Source organism: Sorex fumeus, unplaced genomic scaffold, assembly GCF_029834395.1.
Source record: "Sorex fumeus unplaced genomic scaffold, SorFum_2.1 ptg000047l, whole genome shotgun sequence".
Taxonomy (NCBI): Eukaryota; Metazoa; Chordata; class Mammalia; order Eulipotyphla; family Soricidae; genus Sorex; species Sorex fumeus.
In genome coordinates this window covers 8,826,480-8,852,322 of record NW_026606104.1, presented here as the reverse complement: position 1 = coordinate 8,852,322, position 25,843 = coordinate 8,826,480, and the positions used below count along the sequence as shown (strand labels likewise).

Genomic DNA, 25,843 nt, shown 5'->3' with positions numbered 1-25,843 from the left:
TTTTTTTCGAGATCAACTGCAAATCCAAAAGAAGATACCTTTCCTGTCATTGTGTGTGTATATCTATATCTATATATAAAAGAGCCTTTCTTGAACATTATTAGAGTTCTAAAGTAGAACTTAGGACTTTTAGAGTTCTAATCTCATTGTTATTTCCATAAGATGTTAAGTAATGATTCTTATATTTATTTCTCTATTTGTGTATGATTTAATACTCTTGTTTTTGTTTTATTTTGGGGTTTTTTTTTACCACACTTTGCAACACTCAGGGGCCTCTCCTGGCTCTTCAGTCAGGAATTACTCCTGATGGTGCCCAGGGAACCATACGTGTTGCTGGGGATTGAATCCTGCTCTTGCACATGCAAGGCAAGCACCCTGCCCACTGTTCTACACTCTGACTCTGATTTAATACTCTCTTGCTCATGGAAATAATTTTCAAAGAATTAAAGAGATTTCAAAAGAAAAAATTTGAAAGATAAAGGGACATTAAAATTAGTTATTAGAATATTTACGTATAAATACCAGTTTATAATTTTTTCCCTTTTTTTTTTGCCTTACATATTTTTAAAGACTCCTACCAACAAAACCAAGACAAATTGGTTACCATATTTTAAGAGTTAAAAATGAAGCATTCCATAAAAAATTACTAGAGGTGACATCAGGACTATGGTGAAAGGGATCTGGAGAGATGGTACAGCAGGTAAGGCTCTTGCCTTGTACCTCGCTTACCTGACTTTGATCCCTGGCACCACATATGGTCCCCTGAGCTCCTCAAGGAGTGATCACTGAGCACCACTGGGTTCGACCTCTCAACAACACCAGTAAATGTACAGTGGTGGAAAATGTTGGGCACTTTGATGGCTGACAGTGCAGTAACTTTCAGTCAAAACCATGAATGTTCTTATGATTGTAACCATATTACCTAGCCGGCAATAAAATAATTACATTTACACAGTAAATAAATTCTTACCCATGTTTCCCCCATACCCTTCCCTTTAGGGCCATTCTAAGTGCCAGATCTCATTATTTTGCTGCAATGCTGAGTGGCTGTTGGGCTGAAAGCTCCCAAGAGAACATTGCACTTCAAGGGTAAGCATAATTTTTACAAGTCAGCTTGACTGCAAATGATTGCAAACAGTGCTTCCAACAAAGCACTGTTTTATGAATCTGATTTTCCTGTATGTTCAATAAAATGTTTAGCATGCATTAGCATTTAACAAAGTAACTTTTTAAAAAATGAGGCAGGAGGGAATATTTAGATGAGATACCTATATATGAGAATAATAGAATATTAGTCATCTTTGGTAGAATAGATACCACAGAATTGTATTTTCTCACAGTTTTGCATGGTGCCGATAAAGATGATGCCTAGTGATAGTGGTCTCCACTGCTGGTCTCTATACCCTTACCTGTAAGTTCCATCTTTATTTTATTTTATTTTATTTTTGCTTTTTGGGTCACACCCGACAATTCTCAGGGGTTACTCCAGGCTCTGCACTCAGGAATAACTCCTGGCGGTGCTCGGGGGACCATATGGGATGCTAGGAATCGAACCCGTGTCGGCCGCATGCTAGGCAAATGCCCTACCACTGTGCTATCGCTCCAGCCCCCGTTTTGTTTTGTTTCATTTTGGGAACACATCCAGCACTGCTCAGGGGCTTCTACTGGTGTCAGTGCTCAGGTGTCACTCCTGGAGGTTTTGGGGCAATGTGTATTGCTGGGGGTCAAACTTGGGCCTCCTGTATGTGAAGCATGTGTTCGAGCCCCAAGAGCTTTCTTCGTAGCTTTTGTTAAGTTTCCATCTTCCATTTATGGTTTTGGTAATGGGTATATTTCACCTCTTATATAGTGATTTGACTATTAGCTTTTTTTTTTTTTTTTGCCTTTTTGGGTCACACCCAGCGATGCTCAGGGGTTACTTCTGGCTTTGCACTACAGGAATTACTCCTGGCGTTTCTTGGGGGACCATGTGGGATGCTGGGAATCGAACCCAGGTTGGCAGCATGCGAGGCAAACACCCGACCCGCTGTACTATCGCTCCAGCCTTGACCATTAGCTTTTTTAGGGAAGGCCAAAGAGAAGTAGCCAAACTGGTTTCAAAGTCTCAGTAAGTAGTCTGGGACTCAAAGACATCGTTCTATAGCCCAGAGCATTTGCTCTGCATATGGAAGTCCTGCTTCAACCCACAGCACAACATGGACCCACAAGCGCTGCCAGGAGTAACTCTTCTGAGCTCAGAGTTAGGAGTAGCCTCTCAGCACCATAAAACCTGCCTCAAAAATATCCTGTACTTTGTAGCAGTGCCAGCAGAATAGTGCCAGATTTGCTTCTCTTAAGTTCTCCCCCTTTGCTCAGTTTTGATAAATGGCTTCGCTTTTTACTCCTTGCTCTTGTGCTGTACTGCAGTATCAACAGTAGAAGCTCACTGCTAATGGCCTTATTCATTCCTCCTGCTTGTGCATTAAGAAAGGAGATACTTATTTTTAGGTTCAATCTTTTACTTTGTAAAACATTTTCTATCACTAAAAAAGAATATTTTCTGGCAGATACTGTGTTCTTTCTTTGTTATAGCACAGTAAGTTTTGCTTTTCTCTCTTTTATAATAACAGTGGTTTCAAATTGCCAACTATTATGTCATTAGTACCATAATGTATAAGGAATGGCTAAATACTTAACATGTTTACTTTTAAAAATCACGTCTTTGGGACTGGAGCGATAGTACAGAAGATAGGGTGTTTTTCTTGCACATGGCTTGCCCAGGTTCAATCCCCTGCACTTCATATGGTTGTTTGAGCCGTACAAGGAGTGATGCCTGAGTGCAGAGCCAAGAATAAACCCTGAGCACCATGGGTGTGGTCCCAAAACAAAAACAAAACAAAACCGCAACTTGGCTTTTTCCACTCTGGTGAAGCCCATGTTCTTTTTTGAACACTTATTTTTCTCTTTCTGTACCCTCAAATCTTTTTAAGTAAATTTCTTTCAATAAAAACTGTTTACTTTGGACAAAATGGCAGGCTACTAAATGTAACCTGCCCACACGGCAGAGTCTGGCAAACTCCCCGTGGCGTACCCAGTATGCCAAATACCAGTAACAATGATGGGTCTCATTCTCCTAACCCTGGAAGAGCTTTTAATATGGCACTTTTTAAAAAATCTCAGGGCTAGGATGAAGGAGACGTTACTGGGGCAATCGACGAACAACAGGATGGTCGTGATCGTTGCTTCAAAAAATAATTTTAAAAACATCACATCTTTGGGGGCTGGGTAGTAAAGGGATCAAGAAGTTTTCCTTGCATGTGGCTAACCCAGTCTAATCTGTGGCACCATGTAGCTCCCTAACCATCACTAGATGTGATCTTGGAGGCACTCAAGCACTGTCAAGGTGGCCCAAGAATCCCCAGTACCTTAGGGCCCAGCAGTAGTGAGTTCTCAGTACCTCATATTGAACTGCTGGCCTTGATGGCTGAGAAGTACCAGGAATGGCTCCTGGGTATCCCAGGAAGTGATTCCCCTCTGCCAAAAAATCACATTTCTTACAGGGGTAGATCTGGTTGTGTTCAGAGATTATACCTGGCTCTGTGCTCAGGGATCATTTCTGGTTGTGCCAATTGGTCCATATGCAGTGCCAGGGATCCAGCCCAAGTTGGCTGCACGTAGAGCAAGTGCTTACCTGCTCTCTGGTCCAAAATTTTGATATTTTTTAATTCTTTTGTATTATTGAAATATTTAATTTAAATGAAGTTTTTACCTAATTTACTAAATCCGTTTTCACTGTTTCCATGGGCAATATGATATCGTGTGGTCTCTAACTTGTTTTGATTGTGGGAGAGGAGTCCTTCACTTGCTTTCACTTATAAGGAATGAATGTGCAATATTGGTTGGTGTATAGTTTGTGTTTTCCTTCATTTGCTAACTTAATTATATCATGTTTTAAGGAAGATAAAATGAGTGCAACTGAGGGCATCCCCAGGACCAGTCCGGCAGGGCCTGTTCCCTATGGTCACAGTCCCTCTGAGGACTTGAACCACCGGTCTATGTCTGCAGGATGTTTGCTGCTGGAGATAAGAATGAAAGCCTGAATTTACAGAAAAGAACCAATGTGGTTTTTAATGAGTTGGTTACTCTAAGACAAAATTAAAAATTCTTTTAGAATGATCCATGAGTTGAGAAGAATAGAAGATTGCTATGATTTTGGGCCCTATCTTTTTGCCCTAGAGTTGAAGGTGGAAGGTAGAAGAGTTTGAAGGAAATCTCCTATTGGAAAAAAAAGGAAAGTTTTCCACATCCTGTGATGGAAATTGAATTACAGCCAACGTTTCTGCAGAGACCCAGTGTATTTCCATCTTATATAAATAGAAGTCTTCCAGTGGCAGCTTGGAGTTTAAAGGCATAAATTTAGATTTTTTTTTTATCTCCCTTGGGAGATTCTTGGGAATGCTCTCAACCTCAAGAATGATTTTTTTAAAATTTAGTTCAGATCATTTTTCTGTTTTACTAAAATATTTCCATGCTTTTCTCATAATAATCAGAATTAAACTCAACTGTTTGCCATAACCTACAAGATTCTTTATAACCCAGCTTCTGGGCTTCTTGCAGTTGTCTGCCTATGAAGCAGTCGCAGTCACTGCTCTGCAGTCACCATCTTGTGTTATCCCTGTATATTGTAGTCACTCACTTGGGTATTAAAATTATCTTTTAGGCAGTAGAAACAATAGCCAGGAAGACTGGCTCATGGTTGGAAGCTTGCTACAATTGGTGGAGCAGGGAAGGCAGTTAGGATAAAGAAGTCCACTGTGACAGTGATAGCTGGAAATGACCACTCTGGAAAAGAACTCAATGCTGGAAATAAGTAAAGGATAAACATGTTAACTTTTCAGTACTTGTATTGCAAATCATAATGCCCAAAAGGAAGAGAGGAAGAGAGAGAAAAAAGAAAAGTACCTGTTACAGAGGCAGACTGGGGGTGGGGATTGGGGTAGCAGGCGGGAAACTAGGAACATTGACAATGGGAAATGTATACTCGCAAAGGGATGGGTGTTGTAACATTGTAGGACTGAAACCCAATCATGAGCAGCTTTGTAATGGGCTGTCAAATAGTGGTTCAATTAAGAAAATTTTTTTTGATCAAAGAAAAATAATTACCTTTTATTTACATATTTATTATTCATGTCTGTTTCTAAAATGCAAGCTGCTTCTAGCCTCAAGGTCTATCAAGGGCCTGTCCTTTAATAAATAATAGGAATGAATGAATTCCTCTGTTACCTTATCACACATACAGAGAAATCGGACATTTGAGAAAGCACACAGCATAGATTTTAGTGGACTAGGTATATGATTAGTCTCTGATCTCAGCACGCTGTACTCTAATATTTTTTCTTTTGTTTGTTGTTGACTATTTGTAATGTTTTAGTCTAAAGTTTTCCTTTTGACTACATTGAAATGGGAATGGTGCTTTAAGTCTTTCCATGAGAGGGGCTGGAAAGAGAGTATAGGGATTAAGGTGTATGCTCTGTTTGCTTCTTATTCCAGTTCAAGTCCTGGTACCATATGAGCCCAAATTATTTCTGGGTTTGGTCCCTGAGACCCCTGAGTACAGCTGGGCTACCTGCTAATTCTTGGATCTGCAGGGCCTGTGAAGCACCGTTTCCTCAGACCCACTGGCCTTGTAGACCAAGAATCTCTGGGAGGGACCCCAAGGCTCCCTGAGTACCACTTGGAAGGCCTCGGCCAAAAATTAAAGATAAAAATAAACCTTTTCAGTTGAGCTGTGGGTTATTGGAGTAATTTATGGTTTGTATCAGTTGATCATCTTTATACACACTTTCAGTAAAAATATAAATGACTTATGTGCAATAATGAGAATGCAATTTTAGTAAGCCATTTTTCATGATGGCAGGAGAATGGTTTCTAGTTATGGCTATTGCGGGGGAGGGGGCAGAGGGGCCACACCCAGCTGTGCTTATGGCTTACTCCTGGCTCAACACTTGGGATCATTGCTGGTGGGCTCAGGGGACTGTATGGGGTGTTGGAGATCAAACCCGGCTTAGTTGAGTGCAAGGCAGGTTCCCTGCTTACTGTACTATCTCTAGTTCTTGCCACTTTAATAAAGCTACTTTTGTTTTTATTTGTTATTATGTTTGCTAAAACATCTCAAAAGAAACTATTCTGTCACTATAAATGGCCAAATTTTGCTAACATTAGTAAGAGTGGCCTTTCAATGGACAGTGGTTAGAGCTAACCACGAGTGTGTGTGGGGCTGAGGGTAGGTAAAATAGAGAAGAGACCAGTATGACAATAATAGCTGGAAATTATCACGCTGGACAAGATCTGAGGGTTAAAAGTAGGTTAAGGGTTTTCTTGATAACCTTTCAGTATCAGTATTGCAAACCACAATGCCCAAAGGGAGGGAGGCAGGGCGTGGAGGAGAGACGGAGAGGGAGAGGGAGTTGGAGGGAGGGGGGGAAGAGAGAGAGAGAGAGAGAGAGAGAGAGAGAGAGAGAGAGAGAGAGAGCGAGCGCCTGCCATAGAGCCAGGCAGGGGGTACACTGGTGGAGGAATGGGTGTTGGAATACTGTATGATGGAAATCTAATCATGAACAGCTTTGTAAGGGTCTATCACAGTGATTCAATAAAGATATTAAAAGAATGTCCTTTGAAATTTGGGGGGAAAGTGTGTAGAATTGTTATATTAGTAGCATAGTAATGATGCTAATATTGTAGAATAATAAATTATTGATAATATGGCATAATCTGAGCTTAAGTATTAAATGTATAGGATATAAGTATGAACATTTTAAGATTGGACTTAAATATTAAAAATGTGGGATTTGGAATCAGCAGAAGCCTGTTCTTAACTATTATGGAGGCCTGTAAATATTTATTAAATTAATTGAATAATTTTTGTATCCATTCAACTCAGTTTTCCTCTGAAGGTTTAAGAAGATTCTATAAGTGCTCTAATTAGCCATTCATTAAACACTCATCAAACATGCATTTAGTGTGTATTATAAAAGGTAGTATCAAAGCAAACACCCATCTACAGTCTACCTTGTGGGAAATGTCATTTCTTCTTGTCATCCTCCCCTTGTTTCTTCAGTAGAGACTGATACTATGCTTAACAAGCTATGGGGATCATATCATCATTATACCTACTCTGATGTTACTGGAGAATTCCAGTATTTTGTAGATAAAGGAAATTCTTTGATCTCCTGAGTTAAAAGTGGGTAGTAAATGAGTGCTGACATTCCACTGCTACAAGGAATACAAGCTAAATAATATACAAGCTCTGTCTTGCTGAGTTCTATCTATGAAGAGAAACAAATAGGTAACAAAAAATATTACATATTAGTTTGGTAAGTGTGTTAATGGAAGTAGATAGAATTGAACTCTGAAGTCCAGACTTCAGAGTTCCTTTACCCAAATTTTAATTCCAGCATCACACTAGCTGATGAGATATTAAACTCATCACTTAATTTCAGTTTATCTATAAATGAGGCCAATGATAATATCTAGTGTTGTTATGATGATTAAATGAGCAAACAGCTTTCAGAATGCTTATTAGCTCTGTGATAGGCTCATAGTCAGTGCTCAGTAGATTAGTTATTACTGTTTTTAGCATTCGGTGATTTTTACTTTTTAGTTATGGGAGAATTTAGGAAACAGATAAAAGACCACATGTCTTATTTCTGAAAGATGAAATAGAGGAAGCATATTAAACAGTCAGTGAGCATTGTGCACTAAAGCATGGATGCATAAGGAATTACAAGTAGTTCAGGTATAGGAAATGTGTACTTCATTTATCTTGCAACGGTTGCTAGAGAAGGAGAAGCAGAGGTCAGGTGATAAAGATTATTGTACATCAAGCTAAAGAACTTGGATTCTTTGTGCAGAGGCTATGGATAATTGTTGAAGAATTTTCAAAATGGTGAACTGCATCAAATTTACATTTTAGCAAAGTCACTGAAATAGCTTTGCAGTAAATGGGATGCAGGAAGATTATTGTTGTGGCCAGGAAATCTACACAAAAGGACACTGTCATAATACAGAGAAACTGAGATGCTAAACCAAGGCAGTGGGAGAGAAAAATACAGCAGATACTGAACTCAAGAAAAATTTGAAGGTATATATAATGGTATATAATAAGAAAAATGATTAAAATGAATCCCAGGATCTGGTTTAGGCATTAATCTAGATGCTATTGGAGTTTTGAGGGGAACCAGTAAATAGTGTATTTTCTTCTTATTTAATAGCCCCCCAAAACTGCAATAAAGTAAAAACATTTTTTCTTCATTATTGATTTGAAAACTATTAGAGCAGTAAAATGTGCTTTAATGTAAGAACCGAAATTGACTTGCTCATTATGTCCCTTCTGAGACTGCCCCACTGAGAGAAAGTCTAAACCTTGAGCACAGATGCACATCCTCCCTATTTCCTCTTTCCATTGACTTAGCACGAGAAATAGGGAAAAATCAGATGACCTCAAATTTATAATTCCTCTTAAATAACAGCAGTGGCTGTCCACTAACCAGACAATTCAGCCCCCTCTGCATAAGAGAAGTGGAAGGTGGACAGGATGCAGAAAGTCCTATAACAGTGTTATGAACAAAATGTTCATGAAAAAAAGACCAAATTTGGGATTTGGAAAGACATAGGGAAGAGAAAGGAAGTCCTGAATTCAGAGTTTACGATTTGAGTCAGTGAGACATAGAAATTATCACTCCAGACTTATGAAATCGAACTTTTACTTTTTTATATGTATAAGGACATTGACCAAGTTAGAGGCACTGGATAAATAGTACAAATTAAGAAATTTGTATGGCATAACAAGAATCTTCTTTTGTTGTGGTGATAGTGGTGTCAGGAATCAGACTTCTAGTTTCCATGGCTTTCCACATTGGTTGTGATGCTCATATTTCTGTGGTACACAGGGGTTCACATACCTGGTTACAGTTTGCCAGGGCTTGCAGCTTATTTGCAATATGCCACAGAATATCAGGGATTGTGCACAAAAGTGCTGGAGGTCATACTCTATAATGCAGGGATGCCAGGAACTGAACCTGCAACTTTATGATTTCAAAACTGGCGCTGTACCACTGAGCCCTTCCCTGGGCCCCACAATCTTACTAGTGAGTAGAGCTGTACACCTGAGACTTTGGGCAAGACAGAAGTCACTTGCCAAAGATGCCGAGGAGAGGATTTCTCAGTGACCTAGAGGTTGGATTGTGGCTTCTAAAACCATTCTGTCTCTAAACATATAGTATTGCAGAATATGCTTAATAAATAATGCCTTGATATCATACTAGTAACGCATAATTCATTGCTGCACTTACGCATCATTTAAAATTAATGGAATTCCTGGATAGATGTCATGTTGAAAGTGTACTATTCAAGGCCAGAGACATAACAAAGGCATCAGGCACTGGCCTTGCATGAATTCAACCCGTTTGATCTCAGGCACCACTGTGGTCTCCTTATCACTTTCTAGAGTGATCCTCTGAGCACAGAGCCAGGAGTATTCACTTAAAACCAAAAATAAAAAAAAATTATTTAGATAAACAATTAGAATTCTTCATGGCTAAAAGTTTATGTGAAATTGCAATGTATCATTGGTATTAAACATTTCTTGAGTTTAACTTTTTTATTTTTCAGTATAAATCATATAGAAATGAATATTATGATGCATTTTTTATATGGAGGAACTTTGGACTTGCCAGACAAAGCAAATGTTGGGTATGTACTACATTTTATTGGTTTTAAATATAAGTTTTGATATTTTGTGCATTTTGCTTTGTATAGTTGTATACTCTGTGTGTGTGTGTGTTTTGTTTATTGATTGGTTTGGGGTGTGTGTGTTTTGTTTATTGGTTGGTTTGGTTTTCCGTGGTACTCAGAGCTTATTCCTGGGCTTGTGCTCAAGGATCACTTCTGGCAGTGCTGGGAATTGAACCCAGGTTGACCACATGCAAGGCAAGCACCCTACCTACTGAACAATCTCTTCAGCCCACTTAGCTGTGTTTTTAAGTGTTAGTAGAAACTTGATTTTTGTTTTCTCTCATTTAATATCTTGTGTTTTAACATAATTAAAATTTATTGCTTTTTTAAGACAAAATCTAGCAACTCCTAGTAAAAAGACTTTCATGAGACTTAAATTGTACTTAGAAATCATGCCATTTGTTCTGGGAAGTAAATAACATGTTTCTACAAAATAAAAGTGAACTTTATCAAATTCTGAGCAATTATTTTACTGTCTTTTGACGTTTAGGAGATCTATTTAAATACCTTTTTAAATAGGAAAAGGAAGGGAAAAAGAAAAATTCTTAAAATCAATTTATATAGAACCAGGGAGATAGATTAGGGGCTGAGCATGTGTTTTGTATGAGTGAGCCCTAGGTTCAATCACCAGCACTGCAGAATTCCTTAAAACACTGCTGGGAGTAGTTCCTGAGCACCAACCTGGAAGTGGCTCCACAACAAAGCAAAACAAATTAATTGACGGATATAGACATTCTCGGCTAATTCTTATAACCTGCAACATATTCTTTTTCTCTCTGATGCCTTATATTTTTCTAAATATAAAAACTATTTTACATAAAACAATAATGTAGACATCCTGTAAGTTAATAATTTTGTGGTTCTCAAGTGATCTGTAGTAAAATGTCATTTAAACTGCTAAAATTCTGTTGGGGGTGAGAGTTTGTCTTACTCTTAGATATTTTCTGGATACCTTCATTTGTATTGCTATTCTAATATCAGGAAAATGAAAGCTTCATATAATTTTAAATATTTATTCTTTTAATTACAGAATAAGTGTGATTTAGGGAGAGAAAGTATCATGAGTCATATGGATTAAGTACTAAAATTCTCCCTCTTGGGAACGTATGTAATATTTGAGCATGTTCTCAAGTTCCAAATGTATGTGTGGGAGCTCAGAAATACTTGCCAAATGAAAGCAGTAACAGAATCATCTGAGTCATTGGATTTCAGGGGGGGTCACTCAGGCATATTCAGTATTATAAGTCTCAATTAAATGCCCTCCCCTCTGATTTTGTTATAGAAATATGTTACAGAGTGTCTTGTACCATTTTTTAAATAGCTATAGGAGGTGTTTTCTGGATTTTGCTGAGTATGTCCCTGAGAATATGGGTGGATATTGTGATCTGTCAATTTGCTTCTTGTTTTTCTCTCATTCAAATTATGTGACAGTGCTTTCAACATATGATTGATGTCCCCTTTATAATCCATGACGAATATCTGTTATGCAGGGAAGAAAGTTAAAGTTAAAATAATTCAAATTCTGTTTTTTTTCTCTCATTTCCTCCACCTCCTCTCTCATGATGTTGTTGTGATGACTAGAGATTACACATGGCCATAGCCATATTGCTCACACATTTTTAGCTTTGTTGCTCGCCAGGGTCACACATCAGGGATCACAAACAGAGCCACAATGCTAACTGAAGTTCTCACTTGTTTCAGTGTGGTGCTCATACATACGCTTGCTGGGGTACATAGTTTTTGGACAAGGTGTTCAGACATTTTTTTAATTTTGGAGGTCACTGGGGTCCCACTCCTTCTTGTGCATCCAACACATCTCATAGTGGTGTTGCTGGGAACTGTTTGAAGCTTCAGGACAACAGAGGCAGCAAGCTTAAACAGCTAAGCTGCCATGATTGTTGGTGCATGTGGGATACTGAGGATTTCAACTTGTCACCATATATTTACAAAATAGATGCTCTGAAACCCTGTGCTGTGCTCCTAGGCCCAGGTGATTATTTTTAGAAAAACATTTTTATTGAGGTAAAGTTGTCACATAACATTAATTTCAGGTTTACAACATTTTAATTTTATATTTGTATACAGTGAAATGACCACTTCTATAATTTTAGGTATGCACACAGTGTTACAGATTACTGGGGCCAGAGAGATAGTACAGTGGGTAGGACTCTTGCCTTGCATGAGACCCATCCAGGTTAGATCCCTGGCAAGATATATGGTTCTTCAAACCTTGCCAGGAGTAAGCTCTGAGGACCACCAGTGTCACATAAAAACCAAACCAATACCAAAAAAAAAAAAAAACCTCCACATAATCCCTATGCCACCGATTTCTTTTGTGTATCTGCGTGTGATGAGAACTTTCAAAAGTGACAACTTTTTGTTGGCAACTTTCTAATGTACAATGCATATTACTTACTATAGTCTTCATGATGAACTTTATATTCCTATGACTTATTTGTTATATATCTGGAAATTTGTACCATTTGAAGCTTTTTATTTCCAAGAATATTTATTTTTTTCTAAATAGACTACATATTATTAGAAAAGTATTTTATATTCATTGTATTTAAATTGGAGAATTTAAAGTTTATCTGTTTTTATTTTAGTCACATACTCAATATGGCTGATATGTTTGGAATAGATGGATTAAAAGAAGTAGCAGTCTATATTTTAAGAAGAGATTACTGTAATTTCTTTCAGAAGGTAATTATTGAGTCTGAGAAATCTTTTACTTAATGCCTAAGATTCCCATTATTACCTACTCTATTTTTAACTTGCATAGTAAATAATGCTTTTATATCTTTAAAATAGGGGTAGGAGAAATAGTACAGGGATTAAGATGTATGCCTTGCATGTGGCTGACCCTGGTTTAATCCATAGCACCACCTGCTGCCTGGCCATTGCTGGACACCACCCTGGAGCCCCTCAAGCATGGCCAGGTATAGCCCTGGAGGCATTCACAGCACTATATCCTTAAGCCCACACATTAAATCAATAGCAAGTTGGCCAGTAATTGCTAGGAGGGACCCCCAAGCCACCCAAGCACTGCTTGGGAGAAACCCCTTTCTCTCCCTCTACACATTCTCCCCCCAAAAATCTTTACATTATTAACTCAATTTAAATAATGAGAGGTAAAATAATGAGAATCCTAGTTGCAAAATAATTGAGATATTTTTAAGTAAAGTGAAATTGAGATGGGAATTTATTGAAAGGATGTAGGAATATTCTTTAATTCATAAAGTGGAGTATGTAGCTAGGACTTAGGGGTTAGAACTGAGAGAATGGAAGTCAGGCCCCAAGGTTATCATCTCTATATATCAAAGTGCATGTAGTATGAAGCTTCATTTGTTCTTTCCCATGAAAATGTATTCCTCCTTCCTACCACTTTTCTTCATAGCATGTACTTGGGGTGAAAAGTAGTTCTCTTCTACCATTCTTCCCCAAGTGGAGATGAATACTGACTTCTACATTTTAGTTTATACTTAAATTTGTTGTTTTAAAGGTAGACCCCAGGACTAGAAAGATGGCCCAATAGACTGAGTCCAGGCTTTTCATGGGAATTCTGAGTTTAGTTCCCAGCACCACATCCGTGATTCCCCACACACTGTAGGAATGACCCCTAAAAATAGAGCTAGAAATAATCTCTAGTTACACACACACCAAACCCAAAAAAGAATAATAACAGTTGCCTTACATGTGTGAGGGCCTCAATTAAATCCCCATCAATGGGGGAGGTGGGGTGTTGGTGTCAAGATTCCTATACTGTGCATTTATATAAATGTCATTTTGCATATTATTCCTTAGTTATTTGCTCTGTGATTTACATTAATTTTTGTTTTCTTATATATTTCTACATTTTATAAATTTACATGATTATATTATACAGTCATCATACACTGCTTTATAATCAACAAGATGGAATTTTAAAAATAATTATTCACATTAATAGTTCCCTCTGTGGTACTTGATGAAACAAATATGTGTTATGTGAATTTGAATTAGGTGATATTAATAATTTTAATGATTAAATTTATATTTTGTATAGAATAGGATTTCACTACCTCTCTCTAAGTTGTTCCTGTTTGAGTAGCCCATGTCTTAGCTCAGAGCCATTTGTAGCTGGGTCCAGCACCACCCTCACTTGCTCAAGGTTTCCTGAGACACACTTCGATTTTGGAAAATGGTTATTGCCCTTAAAACAACAGAAAATGGGGGAAAAGCAACATGGTATTTTATTAAAAACTTACTGTAATCTTTATTATGACACTGATATTTAAGAGAATAATTTGTTCTAGTGACCCAGTATTTAAAGTTTTTACTTTACATATCTTAATAATACATTATCTGTAAATGGCCAGATACTAAATATTCTTAGGTGCATGAACTATAGGGTTGCTCTTATAGATGATATTATGGAGCAAAAGAAACTATAGACAATATGTAAATGAAACAGCATAGTAGTATTCCAACAAAACTTTGTTCATAGAGTAGTGGTGGGCTAGATTCGGCCAGCAGCTCTATTTTGCTAGCATCAGCAAGTTTACTAATTTTGTTGTTATAAAGATGTGACCCTGATGACTTTTTTTGTTTTGGTGGGGCAGGGGGTACTCAGGATCATTGAACCAGGGCATCATAGTTGCAAAGCCTGTACTGTTCCACTGATCTCCATCTTTATTCCTTAATTTTTCTGTCTCTCTTTCTTTCTTTCTCTCTCTATATGTTTTAAATATATATATATGTATATATATATATGTAGTGTGTGTGTGTGTTTGCATGCATGTGCAGTGCAAAAGATTAAATGAAAATACCACACATCTCAAGGTCTGTGTTGTACCACTTGAGCCACATCCCTGGTCCCCTATATTATTCTGATTTGTTAGACACTTTGTGTTATCAAAAAATTTATTCTTGAGATGAATGAACTTATAAACTTAATGTTTACTATTACAATTTTTCAGACTTTGGGTGCTTTTAGATTATCAAGTATGCCAATATCAATAGTCTTTTATTATAAACTCATAGTACTTAATATTCTCATATGAAATGAATCAGAAAGTCTTATTTAATTCAGTAAGATTTATTTTTACTTGACTTTTGTGTATTGGTTAGAAAGGGTTCATTTTTTTGTATATGAGCAACCGGTTTTCTCAACACCATTTGTTGAAGAGGCTTTTCTGGGTCCCCATCAGACTTTTTTTCCTTTGTTGAAGATTAGCTGTTCATATACCTACGGATCTGTCTCTGGACATTCATTTCTATTACCTTGGCCTGATAGTCTGTCCTTATTCCAGTACTGCACTTGTTTTTGATTACTGCCACTTTATAGTGTAACTTAAAACTGGGTAAGGAGAAGTTTCCCATCTTCTTTTTCCCTAGGATTACTTTAGCTATTCTCGGGGTTTTATTTCTCCATATAAAATTTAATAGCACTTTATCTCTGTGTTTTAAAAATGCCATGGGTAGTTTTATAGGGACTACATTCAATCTATATAGTATTTGAGCAAGATCCTAGGTACTTTCATTTCTGAGGCACAGTTACGAATGATATTGTTTTTAAATTTCTCTTTTGTTGTTATTTGCATATAGAAAAGCCATGGATTTCTATGCATTGATTTTTATAGCCTTCCACTTTACTATAAAAGTCTATTGTTTTTAGGAGAGTTATTTTGGACAGTGTTAAGAGTTTTCTAGGTAGAAAGTATCATGTAATTTGTGAGTTTGGCTGCTTTTTCAATCTGGATGTCCTTAATATCTCTTTCTTGCCTAATTACTATTACCAGGGCTCCCAATATTATTGAATAGCCATTTAAAATTTTAAAAAATGTTTAACCACAACGAGTTTCCCCCCACGAGTGGCTCTCCAGCATGGCCATGGCTCCAGAGGCAAAAGGACTTTATCCAGAGCCCGCCAGCTTGCGGCAGAGAAGTGAATGGACCATGCGTTAAACTACGGCGCCATGCCTCCCTGGGAGGGAAAGGGTATTGCTTCCTTCTCCCCCTGCAGCAAGGTGGCCGCAGCCTCAGAGCTTTTTGGAAAGCCAGGTATGAGCCAGCGGTGATGGGGCAACTCTTTCCTGGGAAAGAGGGTGGTACCAGCTCATCCTTCACACCCTACCAAGGTCATGAGTTGCCCCCCCACAAGCGACTCTCCGGCACGGCCATGGCTCCAGATGCACAGAAAACAATCTCATAATTATCTGCTCTTTGCAGAAATCCCTCCAGACTTACCTAGTAAAATATCAGAAATCCAAAATCGCGCAGCCGCACGACATCATATGGTTCTCATAACCAGCTATAGAAAACAAATTATTTCACAATGCCTTTTCAGCAATTCTGATTGTTGGGGGGGAAATTCTAAACAATAATGGTGCATCTTTTGTTGAAATAATGAATGTATTCAAAGTAGAGAGAGTTACGTAGAAATCATCTGCCTAACAGGCATTGGGGAGGGTTGGGAGGGGGTATATTGGGGTTCTTGGTGGTGAAAAATGAGTACTGGTGAAGGGAAAGGTGTTTCATCATTATATGACCGAGACTTAAACCTGAAAGCTTTGTAACTTTTCCCACAGTGATTCAATAAATAAATACAAGGAAAAAAATTTAACCACAGTGATTCACAGATTTTTTTTTAATTTTTATTAGTGAAACACCATGAGGTACAGTTGTAGACTTACAAATTTTTGTGCTTGGGTTTCAGTTATACAGTGATCGAGTACTCATCCCTCCACCAGTGCCCATTCTACACCACCACTGATCCCAGTATCCCTCCCACCCCCCATCGCACCCTCTTCTGTGGCAGGGGCATTCTCTTTTGTTCTCTCTCTCCTTTTGGGTGCTGTGGTTTGCAAAAGAGGCATTGAGTGGCAATCATGTTTGGTCTATAGTCTACTTTCAGCATGCATCTCCCATCCTGGGAGGACCCTCCCAACACCCTTTATTTGGTGTCCCTTCTCTATCTGAGCTGGCTTTTCTCCCAGCATGTGTGGCTGGCCTCCAAGCCATGGAGTAAACCTCCTGGTACTTATCTCAGCTATTCTTGGGTGTTAGTCTCCTGTTTTGTTACTTTATGTTCGCCAGATGAATGCAATCTTTCTATGTCTGTCCCTCTCTTTCTGACTCATTTCATGTAGCATGATACTTTCCATGTTGTACCACTTGTATGTAAATTTCATGACTTCATCTTTTCTAACAGCTATATAGTACACCATTGTGTAGATGTACCAAAGTTTCTTTAACCAGTCATCAAACTTTAACCAGTTTCTTTAACCAGTGCCCAGTTCTCGGGCACTCAGATTTTTTTTTCCAGATTCTGGCTATTGTAAAGAGTGATGCAGTGAACAAACAAGTGCAGATGTCACTTTGACTATACTTTTTTGCCTCTCTGGGATATATTTCCAGGAGTGGTATTGCTGGGTCAAATGGGAGCTCAATTTCTAATTTTTTGAGAGGTGATTTACAGTTTTATAATATTGTCAGTAGTAGGGTTTATGTATAAAATATTCCAATACCAGACTCCACCTTAGTACCCCTTTCCCTTCACCATTGTCTCAGCACCCCATACTCCTCCCTTCCCCATCATCCCATTCCCACTTCTCTCAGCCCTGTTAAGCTCCTTTCTGTAGACCAGATTTTAGATTGTTTCTTTGAGCCATTTGTTTTTCCCTTGCTATGTATTTTTATATTCCACATGATAGAGACCATTCTGTATCTTTCTCCTGTCCAACTTCATTTTTCATGATATGCTGTGGTTCTGTCCATGAAGTAGCAAATTTTATGATTTTGTCTTTCCTCATAGCTGAGTAATATTCCATTTTATATATACCATAGTTTATTCATCTTGTCATCTGTTCTTGGATATGTGGATTGTTTCCAGATATTGTCTATTGTGTATAGTGCTCTGATGAACAGAAATGCAAATCTCTTTTCTGAGTAGGGTTTTTGGGACCTTGAGTTTGATGCCCAAAGTGGGTTGTTGGGTCATATGGAAGTACAATTCTTAGTTTTTTGAGAAATGTCCACGTTGTTTTTCTAATAGGTTGACATTCCCACCAGTAGTGGATAAGGGTTTCTTTTTCTCCACATCCATACCAACACTGGTTCTTTTCATTCTTTTTTATGTGTGCTGGTTTCACTGGTGTGAGATGATATCTCATTGTTATTTTTTTACATTTCCCTGATGATGAGTGATGCAGAGCAATTTTTTCATAGACTTTTGACCATCTGTATGTCTTCTTTGAGGAAGTTTTTGTTCATTTCTCAGCCCCCAATTAAAATAAAATGTTTCTATTATAGCACAGTAATTTACAAAGTTACTCATAATTTAAAGCATACAATGTTCTAACACTAATCCTATCACAGTGTCAACTTCCCTCCTCTAATGATCCCAAGTTCCCTCCAACCCCCTAGCCTGCCTCCTTGATAGACACATTTTTAAATTTGGTTGTTGTAGTTTGGATCTGATGCTTTCAGTTTTGTTGGTTCTCTGCACCACTGATATGCCCATGATCCCTGCCCCTGTTATCTCCAGTCTGTGTCTTCGTATTTCCTTACCTCATTTCTTTTCTTTCCTATTCTTCTCAGTTCTATAATCTAGGAACCAATGTAATCTAGCTATCCTCTCTATAATACCTTGTATTCTCTTTCCTTGTGCTAAATATCAAAGATAAGTGAGATCATCTTTTTGTCTTTCTTCTCAGCATATTACTTCATTTAATATGCTGACGCTAGTTGCTTTATTTTCTTGTTAAGATTTACCAGTGCTTTATATATCTTTGAAATTAACCTTTTCTCGGGTGAGTGGTAAGCAAATATTTTCTTCCAGACTGTGGGATGTCCTTTTATCCTACTGAAGCTACATTGAAGCTGTGTAAGGTTTTGGGTATGATTGTCTTTTGACAATGTTAATCCTTCCAGTCCATGAATAGGACATGTTTTATTTCCTTCTGTCTTTTATTATTTTAGCAATGATATATAGTTTTCTTTATATAAGTGTTTCATCCTTCTGTTAAGTTGATTACCAGCAACTTGATTTTGTGAGGTATCACTGTGAATGGGATGATTTTTTTAAAAATTCTCTTCTATTACACTATTTGCATAGAGAAATACAATTAATTTCTGTGTGTTGGTTTTGTAGCCTTATGCTTTGCTATATGAGTTTGTTTGTAGGAATTTGTTTTTTTTTTAACTTTTGTAGAGTCTTTAGGGTTTTCTAACTATAATAATATGTGATCTGCAGATAATGATGACTTCTTCAATCTCTGCTTCCGTTTACTTGATAAACTCTTTCCTTTGCCATGGTGAGGATCTCTAATACCATATTGAATAATAGTTGTGTAAAGTGTACGGCTTTGTTTTGTGCTTGATCTTAGTGGGAAGGCTTTCAGTTTTTCACTATTGCATTTGGTATTAGCTGAGAGTTAATGAAAAAGGGAAAATTATTGAGGAAAATTCCTCTATCCCACATTTCTAATACGAGTTTTTATCATGAATGGGTGCTGAATTTTACCAAATGTTTTCTCTGCATCTATTAATATGATCATCGACTTTTATTTTTCCTCTTATTTTGTTATGGTTTATTACATTTGTTTGCATATAGGCCATCCTTGCATCCCTTGTATAACCCCTATTTGAGCATAGAGCATGATTCTTTTTTTTTTTTAAGCAAGATTCTTTTGATGAATTGTTGGATTCAGTTTGCAGATTCAGTTTGTTAAGTATAGCCATCTTGACCTAATTTTTTAATCTTTCATATTTTCTTTCCAATACTTCATTTTTAAAGTTTTGTGTTAGGCACTATGGTTTACAAAATTATTAATGGTAGGGTTACATGCATAAAACATTCCAGCACCACACCCTCCACCAGGAATGGCTGGTTCCCTCCATCTCAGTCCCAGTGTCACCACCCTACACTGTCCCCCTATGGTTAACTTCTTCCTGAAGATCAACTCTCAGTTTCTGTTGCATTGGACATTTGTTACTACCCAACTATGTTTCACGTCAGCCTTTTTAAGGGAAGTGTTTGCTTGTAATACTGTTTTCCAGCCTTTGACTTTGAGCTGGTGTTTTCCAGTGTATCTATTGTGAGGAGCAGAAAGTTGGGTTCAGTTTTTTGATCCATCCTGCCACTCTGTGTCTCTAGATTGGTGAGTTTAAACCATTCACATAAAGTGAGAGTATTGGCGTAAAGGAGGGTTTTACGCTCTTTCTGTAGTAGTTAGGTGTGTTTGTGAAAGTTGTTATCTTAAAGAAGCCCCTTCAATGCCTTTTGCAAAGTTGGTTTTAAGGCTAGGAAGTTCCTGAGCTGTTGTTTATTCATAAAGACCTGATTTGTCCCTTCAAATCTAAACAATAGTTTAGCTGTGTAGAGCTGTGAGGTGCAAATATCATTGAGGTTGGTTTTTATACTATATTTGGGTTTTTTGTTTGTTTTTTATACTATATTCCACTATTCTGGTCGTAGTATCTCACTTGATAAATCTGTGAATATTAAGGAAGTGCCCTTGTATGTAATTTCTTAATGGGGGAGGGGTATAAAAAATACCCAGTGGGGTCAGGATTTACTCATGATTCTGTGCTCAAAGACCACTTCTGGGCACCTTTTGTAGTGTGGGGGATCAGACCTGGGTCTGACACATTCAAGGCAAGTGCTGTCTTGCTGTACTATCTCTCTAGGCCCCTTATTTAATTTCTTAAACACTAATATAATTAATAACTCATTATTTTAAAAACTAAAGATGTCTGACCTTATTATAAAGAAGGGCTATGATTGAGGCACCTGTAAAGAAGCTTTTGTACTTCTCTGAGAGCAGGAAATTTTCAGAGTACACATTTAGAGACAAGTTGATTGCTAATAATTATTAAGCATACAAAACCCCAAATCATATAGAGATGTTGAACTCTGATCACCCTAATGGGTGATAGGTGTGGTTAGAAACATAACTCTCAAACTGAAAATGTGTGACATTGCCAATATGAGACTTAATACCAAGAGAAGAGTTAGTTTCATTACTTGTATTTACATTTTATCTGATGTTTATTACTTTTAAGAAAGCATGTAATGGTGACATAATAAGATTTTGTCACTTTATCTGGGATCAATATAGGTGTATCTATTACATGGTTGTACTGTACAGTGCTGAGCTAAAATTTATTATATTTTACTTTAAAATTTAAGGTAATTAATATTAGAATTAAAATGATGTCCATTCTGATGCCTTAGTGTTCAAATGCTATTCTATAAAATAAGGTTATTAGTTATGCTTATTCTTAAAGAACAGATTAATTATAAATTTTTCCATTTAAAAATGTAAATTACATTTTTATGAACAAAATACTTTTAGCCTCTATATATTGAAATGATAAATGTAGTATTCTTTATCAATTTTAGCCTCTTAGAAAGTTGGAGCCTATACTAGAATGCTTGGTTATTGCTCATTCCGTTGGAGTGGAAGATCTTTTTGCTGACTGCATACAGTAAGTGATCTGAAAGTACTACTTACACTATTTAGGGATTTTTTGTTCTATTCGCCTTATTTTTAAAAAATATTATACTTTACCTACTTTCTTGGTCATAATGTATGTAGTACCTTAATGCTTAATTAATAGTTGATTTAGATATAACTCAAGATGCTTGCTGTCAGTTTTCTTTTAGTTGGACCTTGGTTAGGTGATTTATGTTAAAATCCATGCACATAAGAAAAAGTTTATTTAAAGTACATGTTTACAGAAAAGGGGAGAATGGGCAAATTCATCTTAGGGTTCACAAAACTAATTGTAATAATCAAAACATGTATATATACATACATTTATGTATATATACACAATATATAACATAACTCATTAAAAATAAGATTTTATTTAATTTAATAAAAAATATTTCTCTAACTTTGGATTCTTTGATTTTTTACAGGTGGATTATAAAGCATTTTGTAAGGTTTTGGTCTGAGAAAAGCTTTGCAAATATACCTCCTGAGATTCAGAAAATTTGTTTTAATATGTTGATTCAGTCTTTGGTAAGTATAACCTAAATATCATCAAAGAGTTTTATTGGGTACTTGAAATGATTTCATGATAACTGTACTCTGTATTTGCATTTTTACAAATATGTTATCATAGGAGTAAATACTTTTGGTTGTACAATCAGCACAATTTGTATAGTAAATCACAATGGTCCTAAAACCCTCAGTAGTTGCACAGTTGCTCAAGAAGTCATTGGAAAAATAAAGGATGATGGTACAAACAACAAACAAAACACTTCAATCATAGCAAAACCTGGGTATTTTTTTAACTCTAATAAAGGAAAATAATTCTTGGTATATAGCTGAAGCTTTTAGAGATATTGATGTTTAAGGATTAAACTTAATTTGACTTAAAAATTCACCTGTTGACTCTTGGTCTCTAATAATGCTAACAGATCAACAAATATTTGAATGTCTATTATGATCCACTTGTTTAAATCTTTATAGTACTAAGGGTAAAAAGTGTACATAGTAGGCGCAAGCAAGCATAATTTCAAAATTTATATTATGCAGCCTTTGTTATGGATCTTAGACTGTCCTTATTAAATCACCTATTTTGGGCTATCAACCATTCTAAATCTGTGTCCTAAAATTAAAATCATTATTTCTAGTAATTCTTTGAGGTTTTTTTTTTTTTGTATTGACTGGATAATTATTCTGTTGGTCTTACCTGAGCTCTGTCTTGTGGCTGCTTTTACTTAGTGGCTAATTTGGCAATTATTTCTTCTACTTTTAATCATCTTCTTTTTCTGTGGTTTTATAGTCTCAGATTTCTAAGAGAATGAAAGACCGAAGCTACAAGGTTTCTTATGATCTATCTCTGAAATTTGCACGGCACTGTGCAATGTCAGTGAAGAATCAAAGAATAAGAAAACAGTTTGTTTACCTTTTGGTAGAAATTCAAAGAAATATAGTTTTATCTTTCAATCTACTAAAATATATCAGAGTTAACTTTAATGACTATTTTATTAACTACTATTTTAAGAAGTAGAAATCAAAGAAGTAGGGTCAAGATGTTGGAAAAGAGCAATTCAAGGGTGCTTCTGGAACCTCTAGACAAAACTGCATCAAACAAAATACAGGTTTCTCCATGGAGTCCCACTGAGAGTTCACTGGACAACTGGACCATTACCTCTGCAAGATTCATCACTAATGGGGGTATGGTGTTGTCAGCAGGTCAACCTGTACCTGCAGGTTGATGGTACCTCAGACTTCCTGATACCCCAAAATTGCCACTGTGCCTTTCGCCAGCTTTTGGACAGACCCCAACAACTTGGGGCCAAGTTCACCAAGAAGTTAAATGGCCAAAAGATAGGTATGTGGGAGCCACACTGACAAACCACCTCCAGCTCAGCTATACAAACTCATTTATTGACCTTATTTTAGAAACCCATAAATCTCAAAAGAGATCAAAAGCCGCAGTTAGGGCTGGCCACGGCACACTGCAGGCGAGTGGACTCACCTTGAAGGGCATATGCCAATAGTTTATTTCTCTGGGAAAAAAAAGGAAACAAGGTCCATGATCCAGAGACACACAAAAAAATCTTAGAACTGAGCAGCTCGCTGCAGAGCTGCCTCCAGACTTTAAGTGAGGTCAACTTCATCAGGATACCTCAGACAGGAGCCGGTGTTGTCTCTCCACCTGCCCCCTAAAATCCCAGTGGCCATCAACTTCCAGAAACCAATGAGAAGTGCAGGTATACACATTCAGTGACAGCAAACTCCAGGCCTCAAGGGATAGGGGATGGGTCAGTCCTTCTCATCCCCCATTCCCATGGAACCCTCTGAGTCACGCCCACAAACTGCCTCCATCTGCTTCTTAAGCTCCTTAATGGCCATAATCCAGTGACATACAAAAGAACCAAGGAAAATTTTAGAATTCCAGGAGCATACGGAGCTGCTCTTGTCGCCCTGCAACATCTTATGCTATTCATAACAAACGATACGAAAGAGTATGGGGGAGAGTGTCTGCCATAGAGGAAGGGGGAGGGGCAGGATTGGGAGGGATATGGGGACCTTGATGGTGGAAGATGTACACTGGTGGAGGGTTCAGTGATAGATCATTGCATGACTGAAACTCAAACAGAAAAGCTTTGTAACTGTATCTTATGGTGGTTAAAAAAAAATTCATCACTGTGGAAGGATTCTAAGCACACAAGAGTTCTCGAAATGCCCAGGGAACACTTCAGTATGACAATGGGAAGACTGTTCACTGAATTGAAGAAATATGAGTAAGTGCTCCAGCAAAGAAAGAGAAGATATGACAGAGAGTATCCAAAAAGTTCAATGAGAAACTACTGAACTGAAGAACTCTGAAACATACTTATTGAAATAAAAAAGAGCATACTCACTGAAATTTAAAAAAAAACACTAGAGGGGGCACAGTATCAGATAAGAGAAGCCATGGGATGAATTGTGCTTGAGAATAAGATATATGAAGCCATTAAAAAAGAAGAGAATACCCACCTTCTCCAGATGGAATCCCGACAACCATGAGCTTCTACAAGCATGGCTCTGGAGGGTACCAGACTTTTTTTCAAACTACAATGGGCCTGCCCCAACTCCCAGGCAACCTCTGATTCTGGAAGTCACGCCCACAACCCACCCCCAGCGCCATCTTACAGCACACCACAGCGAAGAAAAAAACCAGCTGGAGGGCCCCACAGCTCCCGGAGAATTCTCCAGGCCCCATCCAGAGCCGATATCACCAGGAAGCCCCAGATGGGGTAGGTGCTTCGCCCCGCCTTCTCCAGATGGAATCCTGGCGACCATGAGCTTCTACAAGCATGGCTCTGGCATGCAGGTGCCAGGACTTTTTTCCGAACCACGTGGTGGCTTACACGGCTGCGCGACATTTCCTGATATGCAAAGTGATCAATGGAAAGTAAATGAGTTAGCATTTGTCCCTGAAAACTAGGCTTGAGTGGTGGTGGGAAAATCTGAGCAAAAGATAATGCCTAACCGAAATACATCTGGACTGTGTATTTAACTATGGTGCTCTGCCACCCTGGGAGGGGAAGGGTGTCTGTCCCTCTGCCTGTCCCCCTTTGTGGTGGTGACATAGTGGCCTGCATCTTTTAGAGCCTAATGAACAGCCAGGTATGAGACTGCATTGACGAGGCACATGGGGCTTCATGGGATGGGGGTGGAATCGGCCCTGCTCCCCACCATGACAGTGCTCCAGGTTGCCACCCTCAAACACCTCCTCCGGCTTCTGACCAACCATGATCCCAGAGGCACACATACCAATCTTGGAACCCAGGGGTTTCTGGCAGTAATCCCTCTAGGTTTATTACTAAAATATCAGAAATCTAAATCACATGGCCACTATTGTGGCCACACGACATCATATGATCTTTATAATCAGCAATAGAAAACAAATTTTCTAATGATGTCTTTGTGGCAGGTCTGAATGTTGGGAGAAATTCCAAATAACAATGTTGGGTCTTTTGTTGTAATATTGAATGTGATCAACATAGAGTCAGAGAGAGTAAAGTGGAAATCTGTCAAACAGGTGGGGGGTGGGTGGGAGGTAGGGTATACTGGGGTTCTTGGTGGTGGAAAATGTGCACTGGTGAAAGGATGGGTGTTTGATCATTGTATGACCAACCGAGACTTGAACTGAAAGGTTTTGTGACTGTCTCACGGTGATTTAATAAATAAATAAATGAGAATAAAATAATTAAGAATAAGAAATAAAATACAGGACTTATATGGGACATCATCAAAATTAATAACATAGAATTCCTCGAAAGAACCTCTCTAGAAAGAGAAGAAAGAAAATCGGAAATAATTATTGGTTGAAAAATTATAGCTGTGGGGCTGGAGTAATAGTACAGTGGATAGGACATTTGCTTTGCATGCAACCAACTCTGATTTGTTCCCCGGCATTCTATACGGTCCCCTAAGCATCACCAGGAGTAATTTCTGAGTGAAGAGCCAGAAATAATTCCTGAGCATTGCCACGTGTGACCCCAAAAAATAAAATTAAGAAAAAAGAAAAATTTAGCTCGGAATCTTTCCTATTCAGAGTTGAGGATATAGCCAGACCCAGG

At 37.8% G+C, this 25,843-nt stretch overlaps 1 protein-coding gene across 1 annotated transcript in view; it reads left to right on the top strand.

Annotated features, from left to right (window-relative positions):
• Positions 1 to 25,843, top strand: part of BTBD8 (BTB domain containing 8) — an 89,295-nt gene that overhangs the window by 42,314 nt on the left and 21,138 nt on the right. Inside the window, exons 5-9 of the mRNA XM_056122837.1 lie at positions 1,000 to 1,089; positions 9,649 to 9,729; positions 12,378 to 12,474; positions 21,158 to 21,243; positions 21,680 to 21,782. Coding sequence (XP_055978812.1) covers positions 1,000 to 1,089; positions 9,649 to 9,729; positions 12,378 to 12,474; positions 21,158 to 21,243; positions 21,680 to 21,782 — 457 coding nt within the window. The remainder of the gene's footprint in view (positions 1 to 999; positions 1,090 to 9,648; positions 9,730 to 12,377; positions 12,475 to 21,157; positions 21,244 to 21,679; positions 21,783 to 25,843) is intronic.